The 22,396-nt window shown below is 35.1% G+C and overlaps 1 protein-coding gene across 3 annotated transcripts in view; it reads left to right on the forward strand.

Annotated features, from left to right (window-relative positions):
* The window catches only part of LOC108747510, a 143,032-nt gene that overhangs the window by 105,779 nt on the left and 14,857 nt on the right, over nucleotides 1-22,396 (forward strand). For 2 of the 3 annotated variants that reach the window (XM_018485052.1, XM_018485053.1), the window contains 3 exons: nucleotides 14,841-14,965; nucleotides 17,175-17,382; nucleotides 19,857-19,968. In XM_018485052.1, the coding sequence (XP_018340554.1) occupies nucleotides 14,841-14,965; nucleotides 17,175-17,382; nucleotides 19,857-19,968 (445 nt within the window). Of the gene's footprint in view, nucleotides 1-14,840; nucleotides 14,966-17,158; nucleotides 17,383-19,856; nucleotides 19,969-22,396 lie in introns of those variants that run through there. The other variant, XM_018485055.1, reaches the window with a different exon arrangement.

The raw sequence follows: 22,396 nt of genomic DNA on the forward strand, positions 1-22,396 counted from the left end.
CTGGCTGCAATGCGCATTATACTTTACAATATATTACACGTTGTACTTTTATTATTATAAATACCTTTCCCGTTGTTACTGCGGCGCGCATCAAAATTTTATTTATACAGCAGCACTATGAATTTCTCATTTAGCTTTCGGGTAATTTGAAGCACTGTTTAATTAACCATCGCGTGATACGTGTTGCCTTATTTCATTATTTATCTATGACATTATAACACTCAACAGATGTAAAAATGTGCTCGGGACAAAAATATTCTTCCAAGTAATTTTTATAGAAATCCTAATGAAATTTCAGTTACTTCCGTTCAATTTGAATGATTTTTAACAACAAAAGCTTTTGCATTTATACAAAATGCAATTTAATAATCTAATTAAGTCGTTTAAACTGAGATTAATCGATGATGCGTTAATTAGTTATTGTTCCAGTTGGAAATCAACGCGTTATTGTAATAAAATATTATAATACAATTTTCGAACTCGGTCAGTAATTATCCCCTCGTGTCTACAAGTGCTATTATTATCGGGTAATTATTATATAGTAAAATAGTATGATTACGGTCAATGATATGGTATGCGAATTTAACGGCGTGTTACTTACGTGAGGCTACATTAGTTAATTAAAATCTAATGCAATTACAACAGGTATACAACCTTGTACGCCTGTTAAGGGAAACGGCTTTGTCAGCAGTGATGTTACCAGGAACGTTACACGACGGTACAGAGTCATACCACAACATAGACAAGTCTCGTAAACGGGGCCTTATCGCACAGGGTGATCTCCGATCTGTTGCGTTGTCCTAAAGCCGAGAGCTTTCCGATCCCTTTAAACTTTCCTGTTTAACGCTTGAGAGGATTGCACGTCAGGCTAACCCGTGATTTTTCTCTCAAAGTTTCTGCTCGTCAGTCAAGATTGATGATGTATATAAAAATAGCAAACGTATCAAATTTGCATTGCTAAAAATAGTACATTTTTTTCCCGTTTCTATCATGGATAAAATAGATTGGGTGATTCAGCAAAGCCCTTACTGGGCAAATTCAATGTTTATAACTAAAAAGATTTGATGGTTCGACAAAGAAATTACGTCTGTAAGTAATTATCAGTATGCTAATTCAGTTAATTCTTCTAACGAAACGAAAATTGCTAATACAACAAATTTTCTTCATTACATTTTTCGTCATATTTTTTTTCCTGTGTTCCATTACACGAATATTAAAAGCATTGAAAACCGCCGTACCAAAAGGAAAGGTGATTATTTCGATCAATAGATTAAGAGATCCAAGAAAGTACAATTGTATACATCTGTTTACACGAATTTACATCCATCCATTAATTTTATTAAATTTTCATGTGACGTGTCTGGAAAGTTAAGCTCGTTTGTATCAATTTCAATATTGGCTTTAAGAATGTAACATCACGTTAATTACCTTTTCAACCTGGTGTGTTCTCAAGATTATTACATGCCATCATTGTTACGATCGTTGTTATGACGGTCGTATCCTTTTCCCCCGCAGGACACTATAGGCTCTCACGTTTTTCCACCCCGATACTAGTCGTCCTCGTACCCTCGTCGCTTCCACTTAACTAAAAAGCCTTTTAACGAGGCCGACTCCGCGAAAAATGTGCCGTGAGGATGCCACGCAACCGATCGATATCTCGTCACGAGGGCTCAGGATCGAAGCTCTGCTTTTCCCCGGGAATGAGAATTTCTCGACGCCTTACGAAGTACAGAAAATACACGCGTCTCTCCTGATACGGGAACGAGGCTTTTCCGATAATTATTCATCGAGCTGTGGCCGGCAAACGTAGACGGCACCATAAGGAAAAAAGATGATGTTATAACGGGGAGAAAAAGACGGATGTTATAATAGTATTTGTATAAAAATGAGGAAAAGTTTTTCGTTTCGCGGAAACCTTTTGTTTTTCGGTACGTGAAAAACAGGTTTGTGTAAAACAGGCTTTTTTGTAGCAGTTTTTGTAGTTTCGCGAAGAGAGGGTTGTTAAAGTGAAAAACACTGGCCAAGAGCTGGAGGAAAATCATCGAACGCCCGACTGTGGGTGCAGCCCTAAATGTCTCGCTGATGTTTTAGGTGGCGGCCGGCCACATTGCCCGACACGTGAACGACCGCTTTCAGCCGTTTTATTGATCATAAGCGGAATTGCACGTCCCTCGGGCCTATTTTTGTACTCTCTGGGGAGAAAGAACGTAAACGATCGCAGAGAGAAAAAATAATATGCTGCAAGCGACAGATTTGGAGAAGTTCAAATAATTGGAGAGAAAATTTTCTCAGTGTTGCTTTTACTTAGAAAAACCTCGCCTCGGACTATTAATTAATTTTATTTAAACAGTTGCGTTATATGTAGTTTAATTAATTAATCTCTATACAACAATATAAGTTAAATTAAAATTTAACCAAGTTTTATTCTTCTATATTTTTTATACATACATCTATACCTCTTTTTTATTTTACTTACATAATCTAAACTTTTGTTTTCCATTACTTTCTTGAACAAAAATAAAATTTTTTTTCTCTTTCTCTATATCCTCTTAATTATTCTGTATACAGCAAAGCAAAAGAATGTATACAAGACATGTATCATCCAATGCATAAATCTGATGATCTCTACTTTATGTAAGTGAACTTGATAAAGATAATAAATGTGCACGCGTTTTTACCGTTCTGACTCCGATTACAAAACCAATAATGTCGTTTCTGTGCTTGTCTTTTTTTTCCTCTATCGTGTCTCTAATAATTATACAACGTTACTTCGAGAAATCGCGTTTTCCTTGGAGATAGTCGTCTTATTGGTCCTCGGAAATCTTGCAACGTGTTCGTCCTCTCGTTATGTTATAATCAATTTGTCTTACGTCATTTCTTTTGATGTTTTTGCTATCACTGTAAACTTATCGGGCCGTTTTGCTACGTCATGAGCAAGCTTTTGTTATCATGATATCTCATTATCCGAGACGAGAAATTAATATCTGATGCCGTCATTATACGCTCTCGTTACAATGAGATTGTTGTTGCAATGTGAAGTCGACATTCCGGCGCGTCTCTCTGTGACTCAAATAAAATGCGGAACAACCTCAAAATCATATTGCTATATATGTGTGTGTGTGTGTGTGTGTGTGTGTGGGGGGGGGGGGAGGGGGAGGTAATAATTCTCGTTGCCTTTTCATAGAAAATAATTCAATTTATTTTAATTTTGTTTCTCATAACATAAATGTAATGTGTTTCGAGAAAATTCCGTTTAATGCGACAAAAGGAATAACACAACTTTTCATTCTATACTTGAAAAAAATTCCAATTATGCTTTCATTTAAAGAAATTGCTCGAAACCAATTCCCCTTCAATTTTCGAATCTCTCCTTAGTCTCTTGTGAAGGTTTCAAGCGAAGCTTGAACGTGTAACGAGGTGCATTTACGCATTTACCTAATGCAATACACGGCCTCTACACATATAGACATAAATATCGATCGATAGGCTGAGGCTCTAACACGCTTGTGACCTCACCTGCCATCTAATCAAGCCATGTCTCGAACATCCCTTACATCCTCTACCTGCCAAGTTGCGCAAAAGACGTCTCCGATATTGACAATATTTCTCCTTTATTTTGAAATAAATATGCGTACAATATTAGAAATTACAACTATACATCGCTAATATTGTGCTGCAGATTGCTTTGAATAGACAGAGAGAAAGAGATAGAAATATCGTTTAATTAATTTAATTATTTAAATAAACATTAATTAAGAAGCATAAATATGAGATTAAAATGAAAATTGTTGTAGTAAAGTTTACCTGAATGAAAAAAATATAAAAATATGCTTTTGAGAAAGACGAGATATACAGTTCAATTATATGAATATTTCTTTGTGTCTTTACAACTCTATTCTGTCTGCAAATAACGGTGCCTAACTCGAGGATCGTTATTTTCGCTCTTCGAATCTTGAATATAAAAATAAGATTCTTATCGAGTGCTGTCTGTTTTTATTGATTTAACAATCTTGTTTGAAGCGGGAAGTTTATGGTAGCACTACGTATAAGTTAGCTACGTTGTGACACGATTTATTTTGCCCTAAATAGGCTTTAAATCGATTTGTTTCTATCACTATCGAAATCTTAAAGAAATCTTTCTATCGAGAAATATTCTTCTTTCGGAAACGAGCTTTATGAGTGGAAAAAACGTTTTCTTTTTTTTTTAACATATTTGTTTATTAGACTCAATATTTATCAGAATTATCGTTGATTCACGATGCATAAATAAAATTTTACAACTTAATTACGACGAGAAAGGCGGAATGAAGAATTGTGTGTATTATAAAAAAATTGTCAAATTTGAACGAAGAAAATAGAGCTAATTGACAGAAATCAAAGTCGAATGAAAAATACATTATTTTTATTTGATACCATGTTACAATTTATATTCGCGTTTAAATATAGGATAAATTTTGAATACCATTCATGCGTTTATGCGCTGATAAATTGTTCTTTATTTTATTCGCGAATAAAATTTTCTTCTACCTTCATTATTCGTAAATATGTCAATTCATTTTGAAACCCATCAACGTCGTTTCGTCGCATTTTATTTGCGAGAAACGCTTGAGAATTTTCCGTCGTTGTCGCCGAGATCCGACGCCGGAACAAGGAAATCCCGGAAATCGAGTGCCGCGGAATTATCGGCGGCGGAACCGCTTCCGGGATTCACTTCCGGAATGCACGAGATGGAACACGGATTCGCCGCGCGGCATGACATCCATTTACAGGAATCACCTCCGCAATCAGGCGTGTCGGAAACTTAATTTTTTTGCTGTTGAAAGTTACATTTATTAAGCGGTTGGAAACAATATTGCATCGATGCATTGCAAAATTTATTCATTTACCGCTTTATTTACTCGCGACAACATTATTAGCAAAGATTCGAATATTATCGCGGCGTATTTAATTTATATTGATGCAACTTTTGGAATTACATCGATAATACAAGCTTTATATTTGCATAATTATTAATAATAATTTGAGTGAGTACACTATAGATATAATTAAAATCGTATTAACAATTTCTATCGATTATGAATTAAATATGTATGATTTTATTTAAAAAATTATAAACGATTATCTACATTTTACACACATGTGTATAGTAATCCGTACAATTTCCAATTATTTCTAATAGTTGTTCCCTTTGTCCTCTTTTTATATATTTATATATACATATAAACATGTAACATATGTATATACATATGTTATATATATTTTTATAGTCATTGTAAAGATCGTATGCAAGAGATTTTTGAAGAGTACATAAGCTTAAAGAAGATATCTTTAAAAGTGAATTTTTGTGAAAACTAAGTTTCGTACGAAAATATTCCATTTATTGTGTAAGGAGAATCGTACTTTTTCCTTTTAGCAGTATTATTAAATATTTTAATAATTATATTTTTTTAATTGATATTGGACATTGATAAAGTAGTTTTCCCGAGGAATTTTAATGGATTTCTCGACAAAATACGTCGTTTTGAACGAAGTTTTTCGCGAGTTTCTGATTTCATTGGACGTAGCGCTAACGACGCGACGCCGTCTCGGACGAACGCCTTCCGACAGCGATAGCGCGTCCTACACCTCGCCCCAATGATATTGGCCTCAACAAAATAATGAATAAATTGAGCGTGGGTCACAATAAAAATATAATCGTCCACCGTACGTTTATGATTCACGATTCATTATCCTATTATTGTCAATGGACGGCTAGAAGATAGCTGCCCCCACTGATCTCGCCGTCACCCTTCCTTCACGAAGGTATATATGCGCGGTTATATATGCTTCATTTTGCTTTGCATCGTGCGAATCTGGTAGCATTTCGCGTTGCGTGTAAACATATACTGACAATAAAACCCAACGACTGGACCCAGTTTGTTTCTGTTCCGTAACGAGTTTCATGCATTTCGTGCCTCGCTGGTACGTCGGGTTTCATAAATTCGGACGCGGTGATGAACAAAGAAAAGATTTTAATTACATTTTATAAGAGAAAATTCATTAATTTAACGAAGATAATTAAAACAACAACAAAGATCTCGTTACGAGATGCAACGCGGCTCGCGATATTCATCGGGATTCTCATAGTACGCGCATGTACTCGGCAGTGATAGGAATTTTATAAAACATTTACAAAGTTTTTGACGTATGTAAATAAAAGGAATAATTGTGGGGCTTTCATTCGAAATTGCTGCTTTATTTTGACATACGGACGGAACTCGATTACACTACTAGCTTTGACAAACGGATATTTAATTTAGCTGTTAATCAAACCGCGCTCTTTCTGACAGAGGAGCGTACAGATATATATATTTAAATATGATTTTCAGCGAACAAATTTTCGTCAGAATTTTTGTAGCGCTTTTCAATGCAAATAACGATAATATATTACTGAAGTATTTATTTATATACGTATAACGTACATATATTTAATAATTAAATTAATTAAATTACATGAATTAAATTATAATTGTGGCGCTCGGATTTCTTGTGCGTTATGAAAAAATTTTTACGAAAGTTGATTGCGTGAAAACGAAATACGTCCATTAATCTAGTTAAATCAAACTTGAAATAAATGACCGAAAGTTTAATTTATATTGTCAAATGACACATCTCCTCGCCAGGTGAACGCCATGGAAATTACATAAATGCGAATTTTATTTTTGAAGCTAGCTATTAATAATAAATTATGGAACTTGTGTGAAAGTATTCCATGAGAAGAGCGTATAAATGATTTCGCGTATTTTTCGTCACGTTGAAATATTCTGCATACACGGCGATATTTATCATTAAGACAAATTTTATTTTCGCACAGAGAATGTTCCATACTTTATTTTACCTCTTGTAATTTATGTCGCTTCTATAACTCTGCAAACCTTGATTCCGGATTTTTTTTTTTTTTTTTTTTACTCCGAGGGCATCATCAATCTCCTTTTCAAAAGCACTCTTCGGTTCAAAGCCTATTGACACTGTGTATGTACGATCAGGTCTAATTGCGACACGGTACGTGATTCGGAGACGGCCAATCATCGTCGCCCTGAATTACGGAGGGTGCTTAAAGTGCTCGATATCGGGCCGCGCCGTCGGCCACACCGACCGCTCCTTAAGGTTGATCAGTCGAGCGTTTGCTTGACAAACGATCGCGCATGCCGCGTTCGATGAAAGTTTTGCTCGCGAATTCTTATAACTCGACCAACCAACCCCCAGCGATCTCTCTCCCGCGCGACCTTTACACTGCGCTCGGTGAGTCTAATTTAAGACTCATCCGTTCAACCTTTCGACGCTCGAGGTGCTTCGCGGTTTGCTAAGTGGCTTGAATTTCTCTAACTCTCTAATGGAGGAGGGCGATACACACTGTAGAGAGACACGCTATAGACAATATAGTTCCAGAAATATCCATTATATATCGTTAGGAAACATCGATACTTGTCGTCCTTATGCATGAGCATACCGAAAGGATTAACCTTTATCCAAGAAACGTGTACTCATCAGACTGTTTATAAAGTTTAAACAAAAATCACTTTTCAAAGTTTAAAGGAATCCTAATATAGTCGTCACTTTTATCGACTGAACTTTTTTATCGACAATAATTCTTTTTTACGTCGCAATTTCTTTTTTCTTTTTACAGATTTGAAAATCCTTCTCCAGAATCAATATAGATTAATAGTCTCGACTTCATTTACTCTTTATTCTATTCTAGAATTCTTAGAATTATAGAATTTTTTTCTTAGAATTTACCCTAAAAATATAATTGTCGTGGGACAATATTATATTTCGAAGAATTTTAATGTAAATATTTCTCATTTATTAATAAAATTATAATGAAGTGTAAAATAAGTTTGACTAATTTTACTGACGTGCATGGTAAAAATCTTTAAAATATTGCATTGTACCACAACTATCATATTTTCAGGGTATAAATTTTAAAAGAAAATTCTCTCTGTGTAAAAAAAAAAGATAAAAAGTAAGTCAAACCAAAAGATTACAGTTAAATCTACAGTGGTAGAAACGGGTATTAGACACCTAACCGATACGAAAATGTGTGCGTGCGATATTGATGTTACAGTAATGTGTAGTGTAGTAATGTGTCAACGACACATAAACCGTACGTGTGTGAGTTCTATCGAATCGATAAACAGAGATGACTTTAGGAGTCCCCTTAATTTCCAAGTTCACGCGATATTTTGTTATATAAGCCTTTGATTTTATATAAAAATAATACGCGTCTGTGCGCGTATGTAATATATTTTCACGTGTAATGTGCCCTTTTCGTATTGCAAAATAAAAACTCTGCAATGTTTGTATTAGAAAAATAGCCCGTCAACGCCTACCTGCCTATATTTTTAAATGCAAAACTCCAGGATTATTATCCGTGATATTTACGGATCGCGAGAATTCTGCAGTTCTCCGAGTTTTATAACGCCGGCAAAAACGCGCGGACAAGTCCACGATAAGTTCTCACGACCAGTGAACGCAAAACTTTTTATTTTATTTATTCGCGTAATCCGTACACGTTTATGGGTCCTCATTGTGGTGGATATTTCACGGGAGTAAGAGACTTATTTGGGATATCTCGGCTTAACCTCCGAGGTGAAGTTCCTCAGTGAATTCCGGAATTATGATGAAGAGGTTGCCGTTAATCCTGGCTTTTTGTTTTTTGCGATTTGCGCGATGCACCATTACTTGAGAATTGTTGCAAGAAAGCAAATATGCTGATAACTATTTTTTAGTATCTTGTGAGAAATTAATTATTTTTTTTTAACAAGAAACGAGATGTACTGTTGCGTTAGTAATTATTTGCATTATTTTAAGCCGAATAGTTTGATATTTGCATGCATGCAGAATAGTTTGATATTATATATACAAAAGCCGTACATAATAACAATGTTGTCTTTATTTCTTCTTCTTTCTTTTTTTTTTTTTTTTTTTTAATATACCTTACTCGGAGCTGCAACTGGGAATTTAGCATTCTGTAAATGAAAAGTTTTATCATGTCTGCATGGATTCAACAAACTGAAGCCCGATAACGAAAGGTTCTGATTTTTGCATATCAAATGGACATATTTCTATGTCTCTTCAAAGCAAGGATATCTTTTTATTTGTATGAACTGTGTATTGGTTTTCCTCCAATAAAAGAATCGCGGTATTTACGAGAAAAATATGGCGCGGTAACCCGATTAAAGTGGCGCAAGCAATAGTGACCAATAAACACAATTGTACATAGAGATCGATATTTGGATTCATCATGCCTGGAAGAGAGGATTAAAAAAAAAAGGGAAATATTCAAGTTTCACGTTGCATGCTCGATTTCAGACGACTTTTTTTCACCACAGAAATATGTTCGGCCTTACTTTTTTTCTTTTCACCCTTTTCATTTTGTCAGAAATTTGTTGCCGAACATTTATTCACTTGCTCCTCTTCCATACGACTCTCGACATCATGATTATACGAAAGAAAATCCGCGACGTCGTAATATATTCTCGGAAGGGAAAAGGGAAGAAAAGTGAAACTTCAACTTTTTCAGTGAATATTTTTTTCTCGATCAACGTCTACTCTCCATTAAGTGTCGAATAAAGTTGAGTAATGATCGGATGTTTCACTTTCGAGTCATCAATTTCACGATCAATAGCCTGATGTTATTCAATTTGATGAAAAACGTGATTTTTCAGCTTTACATTGGACTTTTAACGAGTTCGAATATTTAAAGAGTGAAAAGCTACAGCACGATTTTGAATTTAACATTTAAACAATGAACTCGTACGAGATTGAGTAATTGATGCGTATTCGAAAGATTTTAATATTACTACATCCTTTAAAATTATGCGACACAATAATTTTGAAATTGCGAAAGGAATTATTATATTTGATTAAAATTTATATGTTGATATTAATTATGTAGCGAGAGAGGGAGTAAGAAAAATGAAGGAAAAAGAAAAATGTGGGAAAAGCTCCATAAATCTTCGGATCGTGTACGTATTGTGTACGCGATTAATCAAGGATTTCGAATGTTCTACGTCAGGAATCTCGAGTATTCGAGCTTATTTGAGTAATACAAGTATTCGAATATCTTCAAGCCAATTTCCACGCTTTTCCATGCGCTTGGGAGATATTCCATCCCGCTCCAGATTCCAAGTACATTATCATGTAAATCGTAAGAACGGTCGATGAACAAACTTGAGAGAAGAAGGAGCTGGACCTCCGACTGGTCGGCGCCAGAATCGGACGAAAATTCGATGGTTTGGTCGTAAACATTTAAGTACTCTGAAAAAAAGTGAATGCGTGTGCATGCGATTGTTGTAATCGCACTTGCTATACGGGATGCTCGAACGGTTTTTTTTTACGGCGGAACGGATCGTCAACTGACGCGAGTATTATGGACCGGAACGTAATTGAGCGAACGACATTAGTGAATCGATTGTGCAATTGCATTGGCAAAGTTTAATCATGTTTTTTGTTACGTATTATATCGGTGTAAAATAAAAAGCTACTAAAAATAAAAAATTTAACTGCTTTTTACATGTAATTTTATGTGTCAAGCCAAAAAATGAAACCCAGCCAATATTCTTTTCTCTCTTTCTCCTTTGCGATTTTTTTTTTTTTTTTTTTTTATTAAATATGCGGAGTTGATGCACAATATTTGCTTTTACTGTATTGCATTTTACTGCAACATTTTCGCTGTTTATAAATAGTTAAATTCGATAGACGCTGAACAAATGTTTACAAATGTATGTTTCACGCAAATATCGTTATTTTAACTATTACCTTATGTATTATGTGAAATCATGAAATTTGTATTATTGTTTTATTATATTTCCTATTTATTTTAACCCGTGGTCAAAGCAAAATTATGCAGCAATTTTATCCCTATCGAAATATAAGATATTCTTACCGAATATGGAAATATTATACTTTTTTTATAGTACAATATTTCAGAAATAGCTCCACTCTTGTGAAGTGAATGCTATGACAATGCTTATGAATTCCGAAAAAAGCTTTTCTGAAGAGTGGAAAATCGTTATACAAAAATATCCAAAGCTAATAAAAGATCTGCTTTATTTTATTTATTTTATTCGATTATATTGCGACGATTTGCGCGTGCACGAGCAGAAAGCTCGATACATTGCGCTGCGAGAGATCTGAAACGGTGCTGTATGCTGTATCGACGCATTGAAAAGGGAAAATCATGCGGCGTGTGTCAATGGAAGTCTTTTTAATTTATTTGTTTTTAAATCTTTTTAATTAAAGCACCCTCACAAATTCCATTGACACACGCCATACGTTTAAAAAAAAAAAACGTCAAATTCTGGGTGGGTGAGATTCACAATAAATCTCGTTGCACCTCTCGCGTATTGTGTATTGTAAATGTTACTCACTGTCGCTCGGCAAACGGTTCTAGGTTCAATTAGCGTTTCGAATTCGTGCGTGGGCGTGGTGGACACGCGTTGCATTTATGCTATGCGTTCTGACATTCCTCGCACTGTTAGCTTATAATTCCGATAAATCAAACGTGGCTCGACTGGCCTAGTTTGCGATTATCAACAATATCATGGTATTTTCCATGCTCGCGAGTATCAATTCCCATACAGCATAGAGAAGCTCTAAGAAAATATGTCCTAAAGATATCCAGAGGATGTTCTAACTGAACGTTCCACACTGAGAAAAAGAGTTCGATAATAGCCACTAATATTGAGTGAAGCCATAAATATTAGCGAACTAATTTTAATCAAATAAATTCGATTACATATAAAATACAATATAAAATAATTTCATTTTTCTATATATCAATAACAGTTATTATTACTAAATGTGATTGATTACATTATTATTATGTTTTGTAGTACTCGCTGAAATATTTAGAAAAGTAAAATTATTCATATTATGTTTATCAAAAACATTTGATTGAAATGATTTCACTTGACATTTGGCAACTATTACCACATTCTTTTTTCAGTGATCCTAAGAACACATTCCCAGGAGGTCCCTTTCATAAAGTGTGCAGCTCGGATGAAGATATTACGTTCAAATGTCATGATATATTCCTGCGCTTGCTAATATCACTACGTTACGATGGGGAGTCTAGTAAACAATTATCATTATTGTTATCTTCTACTACTTCCATTCTACTTTTATTTACAACGTACAGATAACGAGAGAGTTTCAGTAGCGCGGTGGATGGATATGGACCTTTTGAATCCTTTGCAAATTTACCGTTGAATAAAATATAATTAACCTATATTTTGCAGGCGCTGAATACACACCTATTCGCCTATTTCGAGTCGCGAAGCGTGGTGAGTTTGATTGCACTTTGTGCCACTAAAAACAAAAATCGAAGTTTCATGGCGATGATAGCTTTCGCCGTGGACGCGAATCTCTTTTCCCAGTTCTGGCTGTGAAATTCTGGCGAAAATAGCCGCGCTCCCTCGTAAAGGTCGCACATAAAATGAAACGAATGCGTGACAACGTACCACTAGGTGTTTCATTTCAACCTCGATTCAGATAAATCGTGAAACACTACGATTTCTCATGTTTCATTGCTCGAATCCCGTTTCCTTGGTAGAGACAAGCGCAACGCGCTTGAGGAAAACGCGTTCTTGGAATATTTTTATTCTATTTCAAGGCGTGCACGTCAGTCAGGGGGCAAACTGAAAACTGCGAGACTCTTTATAAATGATCGCGCCAGGTTTCGCTGCGGTTTCATTTTTCACACGAGAACAGGACTAGACGTGTATTTTACATTCGGATCGCGAAAAACACGTCTCTCTCTCTCTCTCTCTCTCTCTCTCTCTTTTTTTCTCTCCCTCTCTACGTTAGTGTGTTTAAGATGCGCTATTCAAAATCGATCATTGCTGCGCTTGTAATTTGAATGAGTAACAGATTACCCGCTTTCACGAAAATACCACTACGCAATTTCGTTTCATTTGGACGTGATATAATATCGACATAACATCGCACCATTCGCAAGATAATTGGACCACGCAGTTATTCATCTATATTTCATCGTGGGTATAAAATGAATTCATTCATTAGTTATTACGGAAGCCGCTTGTCGGACGCTGCTGTTGAATCTAAAGCCGAATACGGGTTTATGTACGTGTTGAGCTTTTCAATATTTCAAGTTACTGCATGTACTCGCTAAATAACACATGGATCAATAAGTCCCGAGACTAACCCAGAAATGGCGCTCGTAGTAAACCAGTAACCACGTCTTTCTAGAGTACTAACCTTTGCTTGAAACGTGTCAAAATTTTAAGTCGATCGGACTAGAAACAGCTGAGTTATCGAGGTTAGAGTAAAGTCGTTTTGTAGTTTGTTTAAAAAATGGAAAAAACCGAGTTTCGTGTTCTGATAAAACATTGTTTTTTAATGGGTAAAAACACCGTGCAAGCAAAACAATGGATTGAAAAATGTTACCCGGACTCTTGTCCATCAAAAGCAACGAAAAATTAATATTTTTTTTTAAAAGCAATTTTTTTATAAACATGGTATTGAAAAATTAGAAAAGCGTTGGAACCATTGTATCACCCTAAAAGGTGATTATGTTGATGAATAAAAAAAAATTTTGCAAAAAAAATGTTGTTTTCATTGTTAGTCTCGGGACTTATTGATCCATGTGTTAAAATAAGAACAAACGGAAAAGCACAGATTGTATCATATATTCAGCAAATTTTTATACTGCTTTTTATATTACTCCTCGTGAAGTGATGCACGCTCGTTGTTCGCGTGTGTTCTTACAGGAGAGCTACACGTATTTCCAGAAGTAAGCCAATGCATCTTTTGATAAGTTCGGTGTTGATCTTTCTCAATTAATTAATATTACATATTCACGTTTTATTTTGACTTTCACAAATTTCACAGATTTCTTTTCAAGGAACCACATAATTAAATATTAAATTAAATGTCCGTTAGAATGCGTTAGACATTCCGCGAAACTACAATAATTAAGAGTTATATTCAGAATTGCTATTTATTTCTACATATATTGTATATTCATGAATTTCGTGTTTCCACTCTTTGTGTATGAATTTAAAAATAAGGAATACCCCGTAAAACTGCAGGAACCAACATCTAAAATCTACTTTTATTTATTTATTCGCTCGAATCTGAAACTTTCCGAGAAGATAAAGAGGGCGTACAGAGAAAGAGGAAAGGCACATTTACGGCCGTTATTCCGACACCGTGTCGTCGATCGTAATTACCGGGACGCAGTAATACACGGCCGTTACACTCCGTGAGTAGCGTGGCGCTTCTCTCTCTCTCTCTCTCTCTCGATTATGAATAAAACATGCACTCACAAAACCACCATTCCATCGCTCTTCCCTTTACTCGCACGATATACCGGAAAGAGTACGTCGCCTTTCGTGACGGGCGGGATTCTATGCACGCGTCGCGCAGCCAGGGGCCATTTGTACGTGTCGCCGTTTTTTGCCGGTCGGGCATTGTCGGGGAAGCCGGGATAATTGGGAGACGGCCGTCGATCTCCCGTGCACCAGCAGGGCGCGTTTAATAAAGTTAATATCACCCCCGGTAATATAGTAAACGGTGGTAAACGGCGGACCGTTAATAGCGGGGATCGAAACTTGGTGTATCGTAAATATTGTTTGTACGTCACTTTTTTCTCTCACTCTTTCTCGGCGGACGTGAGCACGATGATTCGGAGGTAGAACGACAATCGTCTTCTTGCCTCGTGAGATGGAAGTAAATTTAAGGAATTGCGCGAAGCGCGAACGACTTTCTTCCGGTAGAAGGAAAGAATGGATGGAAATGAATTTTAACAAAAGAGAATTTACGTTTTGTTCTTGCAGAACTCTTTAGAAGCGCGGCAGAGGCTGGTCCTCTGGACATCGTAAAGCTTCGCAAGGGGGACAAACTACTCAATATTTCAACTCATCTACCGGCGAACACGCCCGACACGCCTTATGTTCTTCAGGTACTTTATTTACATTTTTATTCTACGTAATTAATCACGAAAAATTAATAAATCGAATGCCAATTTAAGCCAACACTGGTTATTAGTGCGTATTTTTATACCACATTTACTCAAAGTGAATATTAAACGTATACGTTTCGACCTACGGTGAAGGTCCTCTTCGGTACAAAAAAAAATATATTAACAAAATTACATAATGATAGCGCATACTATGTATAGTATAAACTAATAACATATAAAATGCGAGAAAAACCGTGGTGGTGATGTCCGAGTTAATCTTGGCATCCTCTCTCTGTCAAAAATTGGCATGATTATTAAATTGATCGATAGAGTTTTATTACTTTCTCATCCAAGTTTTCATAAAAAGAATTTCGATTTAGTTATAAAAATTCTTCTGAATAATGGTTATCCTCTAAGTTTGATATTTTCAACTATCAAAAAGAGACTTAACAAAAAATTTGATCTCTTTATTCATGCTAATGATTTTGTTATTGATGAACAATGGACAACCCAAGAAGATATCAATAATAAAAAATTTTATCCAACATTCGCGGTTATCACACAACATCGGATGGACTTATTGCATGAATTCGATTGGGATAACGTACATATTTTAGACAAAGAGCAAATTTTACATAAAAGATTGTTATCAGAGATGATATACATATTAAAAACAAGGCCTGAATTTACAAAACAATACACTTTCTCTTGATCTGTTATATATAGATCTATTTTCAGAGACGTGCTTCCAATCTATATCGTTTATATTTGGTTATATATTATTTATATTTTTACTGATTGTCTTTGTAAGTACATTGTTCACTGTTTCTCTCAATTCTCATTTTACATCTGTTTACCAAATAGTTATGTCGTGTCTAATATTTTTAAATTTTGTTTCATGTAAGTGAATCCACTAAAGTGGGATTTTTACTATTATTTGTATTAACTTTTTAATTTATTCACATTTGTATTACACAGTAAATGGAACAGTCTAATGGGACATGTACAACAAACCTTATAGAAACAGTTCAATCTTGACAGTCATGTAAGTTTTTTTTTTACCATTTTTCGCGTATAATCTCATATTAGCATTTTTTAAAATTACTTTTAATCTTTTGGGGTCGGTCGTTTTAAAACAAAAAATCTTTTTCTTTTTAGTTAATTTAGTAATTCAATGACCAAGATTAATTCGGATATCACCATCACGGTTTTTCTCGCATTTTATGTTATTAGTTTATACTCGTATGCGCTATCATTATGTAATTTTATTAATATATTTTTTTTTGTACTGAAGAGGACCTTGACCGTCCAAATGTATACGTTTAATATTCACTTTGAATAAATGATATAGAAATACACACTAATAACCAGTGTTGGCTTAAATTGGTATTTGATTTATTATTTTATAGAATTTTCTTTAGAGCCTGTTGTGATTTTATTGTCTGTAATTAATCACATATTTGAGGAAATAGTTTTTGATAAGTTCTTTTTTGTGAAAGTTACTCCGCAAGAAAGGCAAAGAATTTCTTGTTACTTATTCGGAGAAATTTGTGGAAATAGTTTTCGATAAGTGCTTTTTGTGGAAGTCATTCCGCAAAAAAAGGCAAAGAGTTTCTTGGTTACTTATTTGAAAAAGTTTTGATGAATGAAAGAATTGTTTTCTTTCTATCAGATTTTACGGTTATTACGATAGGAATGACAGATTTGAAACAAATGATGTCTTGATTTGAGTAATGAGCGTTTAATCTAAATGAGTTCAACAATTGTTGTATTATCATAATTAGCCTTATCATGTAATTCGAATGAATGCTGATGGCAAAGTTTATTATGAATTTATCGCGACTTTGGAAAAGAGTTTAAAACTTTGATTATTTTTCATAAATAATTGCTTCATTGCTTTTGTATACAGTTTTTTATATATTTACGAGGATATCGATCTACCTTTTTATCTTATTTTGAAATATTTCATAAAAATTGTAAACAAAAATGATCGAAAAGTGTTCAATTACACAAACAGTTTATTGATGAACGGATAAGCGAATTAATTTATCTGATTACATCCTAAACATTCAAGGAAAAAACGCGCGATATTATTTTATAAAAAACGCGCGATATTATTTTATAAAAAAATGTGTTGATTTTCTTTTACACAAAATATTCTAAACGCGCATAGAATACATTTTTCGTACTTAGCTGGTTGCTTTTTAAGATCGTCGGCGCTCATCCCGCTTCTTCTGGGGTGATCGAGGCGGAGGTACTTTGGGCTTTAGAGAGGCGCGTGGCGGCTTTAGAGCGGCAACTACGAGAACATCAGGAAGCTTTATACGCCACACCCTCTCTCGCTCTACGAGAACTCAAACGCCAAGTGGACAGTTTCAAGAACAAATTGGAGAACAATGATCAGCTGAGCTGGCTTAGTAAGTGTTACCACATACTTCGTTCCTGCATTTAGAGTGTCCCTGTTATGCCTAAGTCTCTGGCAGATTTATTCCAGGGAAATTCTGCAAATGTCATATCCAAAATTAATAGAACTTGTGAGATATTTTTATTATATTTCCTTGTAACTTTTTAACGCGACGATATAATTTATTCTCAAAGATTAAATTTAATTATGTTACATAAGCAGCTTATAATATATAATTCTAATGTTTATTACGGTACACTAATAATATCTTTCGTACGTTCGATTTTGGCTTTTATGTAAAATTTACAATTTTCAGATATTACTGTAACAAGCTAAATTTGTAACTTGATATAATTTATAATTCGATAATCGTCGCTTCTAATTCTGACGACAATGATCAGCTTTAGTTGCTTAAATAAGTAACGTGTACAAAACTTCTGGAAATAAGTTTCGTAATTGAACTTCGTAATCGGATTTCGCGGCGGTGACCGTAGTGGTAAAAGTGAATGGGATAATCCAGCGAAACGGAGAAATTCGGAATAATGTCTTACTTCTGACATTAAATAGCGAACATTAGCGAAATGTTCTGGTCGTCTGCGGGTGGCCGTCATTATTCGTCAAATGATTGCACCTATGGACCTGTGGATCCATTATCGTAATGCATCGAAGTGCACGCTACTGTTAAAATTATCATTTATTGTTGCGGCACTACTCTTTCATGTTAAATTCGAGAATGGATATCTATATATTGGTGTACCGATACAGAAAATATGATTGTTTCTATATTGTACAGGATACAAGGAATTTTTGTTTTATTAGTGAAAAGGAAATGAAATTGAAGATAAATATGGACATTGTTGGAGCACGGGTGCTTTTCTTCCCTTTCAATCCGTTCTTTCGAGTTCAATTCATTGTTTAAGTATTCTCTTGTTTAGCGAAATCTCGAGTGAAAAGTATTATAGTAGAAATGGAATTTTAGTAACGTTAAAGTTCAGAGAGATGAAAATGTGAGGAATATACTCGTTCATTAATTTTAAATAGTTTTCGTATTGCATTATTAAAGATTATTTTGTATAATATCCGATATTCCTTCCTCCAAATTCTCGATAATAATACAAAAGCTGTATTAATATCTTAGTTTAATGCAAGAGTGCAGTCTAAAATTACTCACTAAATTCTTTGCTCTCGATGGTCCTCGACTACTCGGAAACGTCTGGAAATTGAATTCTCATGCAACACGGCAATCCTTTCAACGAATTGAAAAATTTGTTGCTATTTAGATACACGAATAGTTGCCCACTAATTTCGAACATATGGTCTATTTTCTGTTCTTGCAACAGGCTGTACTAGAACTCTCTTTCTCGTTTTCGACAAATATCAAACGTATACCTTTTTCTCTTCAGGTTCTGAAAGTGCACACTAGTTCAGCCGCAGAAAGCAGACCTATAGTACAATTAAATAATAGTTAAGGAAATTACACTTGTTAAAACAATTATTGTTGGGCAATTTTTATTGCACATCGATAAACTCGAAAGAGATCTCGGCAATTTTTACTATAAGTGCAAATAATTTTAAACAAATAAATAAATAATGAATAGGAAAAGATAACATATCGCAAAGAAATAACAAAAATCGTAATAATTTGAAATATACTTTCTTTCCACATTTTATTGAAGTATATCTCTCCGGTTTATTGTAAAAGATTAATCTTAAGAAGTATGTGCATGTCTCAACTTGACTTTTTCAACGCAATTGTGACGATAACTTTTCTTTTTGAGATTTTATGTTCCATACTGAATCGAACTTTACGTTGAAATAGGTTGGTCATCTCTTGGTCAGATATAAAAGTTCGCGAGAGATTTTATGACGCCGCTCGATCTGAGACCAGCGACGGATATACGAGCGGATAAACAGCGGCCGCTGAATAAATATTTGTCCATGCAAGGAACCGTTCCCGCTATTCCTATCTTCAATTTCTAGTTTGAGCTCATATAGAAGTTGATTCAAGCGTGGACGAACAAAAACATTCCGCGCTTATGTATGGCCGTTACATTAATCACTATCTCGACCTTCTTTCGTTATCTTTTGATTGGATGTGGAGTCGGATGCTATTTGCATATCGCAGAAACTTAATTCAGAAAAAAACTTCGTAATCCGCACTTTTATTACGTCTGTGTAATTTGATCCTTCGCAAAATTTCTGCTAAGAGAGGATAGAAAATTTTCTAAGAATCTGCCGATAAAGGGAAAGCCCCGGTGAAACTGGGACGGGACGTGTATAGGCAACTTTTAGCACATGAAACTCTCCTTACAAAATCTTGTTACGACGTGAAATGACGTAGAGCTTGCGAAAAATTGCACCGGCATCCCGCGTCCCATCTTCGATGTTCCTTCACGATCCTTTGTTGCATGGCACAGTTTCCTGCCGCAAAAACTCAAAACTCAAAACTTTCCAAGGGCTTAATCTGGATATCTCCATCTTCCGCAGGTTTCTACAAGCTTCCGGAGCCCATCTATATGGAATCCTGCCGCAGATTGCAGTATCGTCGGAAGAGTGATAGCATGAAGCGAAAAGTTCGGGAGAAGTTCCTCAATATCTGGTGAGTTAATTAAGATTGTATCATCTAATCGCTAAAACTGTATACGTGACGCAAACTGTACGTTTCTCCTTCATTGTTGTAGGTAGTATTCTCCTTTAGTAGACGATATAAAACACAGATTCTTGCACACACGTATATAAACTAAAACTAACGGTTGTCAAAAACCTGACACGCGTCAATAAGAAAACTTTCAGAACCAAAATAAATTTCATATTTCCGCGATAAAATTCCGCACAAGGCGTCGTTTGAGAACGCCGTTATCGCTGATAAAGCGGAAAAATTTCTTATCGGCGTACTTTTATCCACACTAAACCAGCATGGATCTTACGTGCCTTAACGCCGATATTACGTGAGCAGGATCGCCAACGTGGGGCTTCCGCGGGCATGTTCGATCGAAGTGCCAACAGGCTGGTTGTGTCGGACAAGCCATCAGCGACTGTAGTGCCGCGGCCGATGATTAAGCGGCTGCGATAATCCTATCCTATTAAGCAGCAATATGCCGCTGTTTCCAGTTACATTGTCATCCAATAGCGATCCGATCGACCCCCACCGTTCTCTACTTCGGGTGTAATGCGAGAACCCTCCCCAAGTCATTGTGATTAAACGTCGATGCACGGGGTGTGCATTGATCGTCGATCGCTCATACCATGCAGCTAAAAACGCGATCCGACTTCGAAGATTAATTAGCTAAGGGGTAAATGTTGTTTAACAAATATACAACGGGCTGAAGATTCCGCCGTCGTACGCAAGGTATTTCGTCATTCGCGCCTGCCTTTTTACTTACATGAACTTCTCCAATAGATCTATTCTCGATATCGAAAAAAAATCATAGACGTTTTGTATTGATATGTCATGGCAGAAGTATCTAAACGAACGTTCACGTTTTCCAATGAGAAAATCAAATTGATGTAATATTAATGATTAATATTAATTATTCATTATTTAATTTTTTGGTTAGCCGACAAATTTCAAAAGAGGAATTGTGATAATTAAATTAATAATTGATAATTAATTATTAATTTCTCATTAGAGCATTTCTAGGTAATACATATGTATGTAACGTGTTAATATTTATTTGGAGCAATCGATTCATTTATTATAAAACGAATGAGAGATAGGAGATAAACAAGCCATAATAATGATAAAGCCATATTGCAATTGCTATTGAAATATCCTCTATTGAAGTTCCTAGTCAATAAAGCATCCATTGATGGCTTAATTTACAACGTTGAACGTCGGAGATCAAAGGATGCGGTGCGGAAATTAATTATGAAGCGATGTAGAAAGTATGGAGAATTTACGAGGGACAATTATCGGGAAATTAGGAATAAACAATTCGCCGGGAGTAAAATTAATCGATTTGCTCTGAAATATCAGCGAGATCGCTGAGAATAAAGTATCGATCAGTTTCCCCTTTGAAGCGACGGTGAAGATAAACAATCAATCTCTCGACACATCGTAAAGTCTCATCACGCAAAACGGTAATGCGGCGCGCGTCCCGCTAGGAGAACTATTGAATGCCTATCTCCATTCAATAGTTCTCCTTGTTTACATTTTCTTTATTCAATATTACATATCTTTTTTTAATTAAAAATTTTTTAATTAAAAACGGATTTATACTTACGCGTCGTATAATATCTTAAATAGATAAAAGCGGCGTACAATGTGAAATACGTTTAATAAAATATAGATATTAATCATGGCGACGAGATATTTTAATGCGTGCATTTGTTATTGCGGAAGGTATGTGTGAAAGCTTTTTTAATTTCTAGCTAGCTTAAATGAAAGTGGCGCTATTCGGATTTTCATATTCGGAATCTTCTCGCACGTATTTGGTGGTATTTTCTTGCGCGTAGGATATATTACGTAGATGTTCAATATTGTGAATCGGCATTATCGAGGGCGTACACATCGCAAACAAGAATCGAAAGATGGATAGATGGTAAATGTTGGATTAATCTGTGCTGATACAAGCGTGGACTCTGATGAAACCCCGGAGATGGGCGAAGTTTGTGTCCACTTGCGAGAGCATTACTATTAACAGTTCGGCGACTAATAAATCTCAGATAAGGTTGACGTATCGAGTTTGTGCTGTCTAAAACAGATGGTTCGTTAAGATGCATCTGCAATGCAAGTGACAGACATTTATCTCTAACAAATTTGCAGAATCGGAATAAAAAGTAAATTTATTTTGAAAAATAAAAAAATATGAACACGCACGGAAAAAAAATGGAAAAACAATAACGAAAAGCTTTATAATAAATGTATTTTAAAAATACATTTTTACCTTTATTACCGTTTTTTATTTGTAAAAGAATCACGTTAATTATTATAGAGGAACCGCAACCGTTAATGTAAAATGTATTATTGTAATTTTTAATTATTATATTGTAAAACTCTTATTGGAATATTAAAACATTATTGCAAT

The sequence above is a fragment of the Trachymyrmex septentrionalis genome, unplaced genomic scaffold, assembly GCF_001594115.1.
Source record: "Trachymyrmex septentrionalis isolate Tsep2-gDNA-1 unplaced genomic scaffold, Tsep1.0 scaffold2, whole genome shotgun sequence".
In the NCBI taxonomy this organism is placed as follows: Eukaryota; Metazoa; Arthropoda; class Insecta; order Hymenoptera; family Formicidae; genus Trachymyrmex; species Trachymyrmex septentrionalis.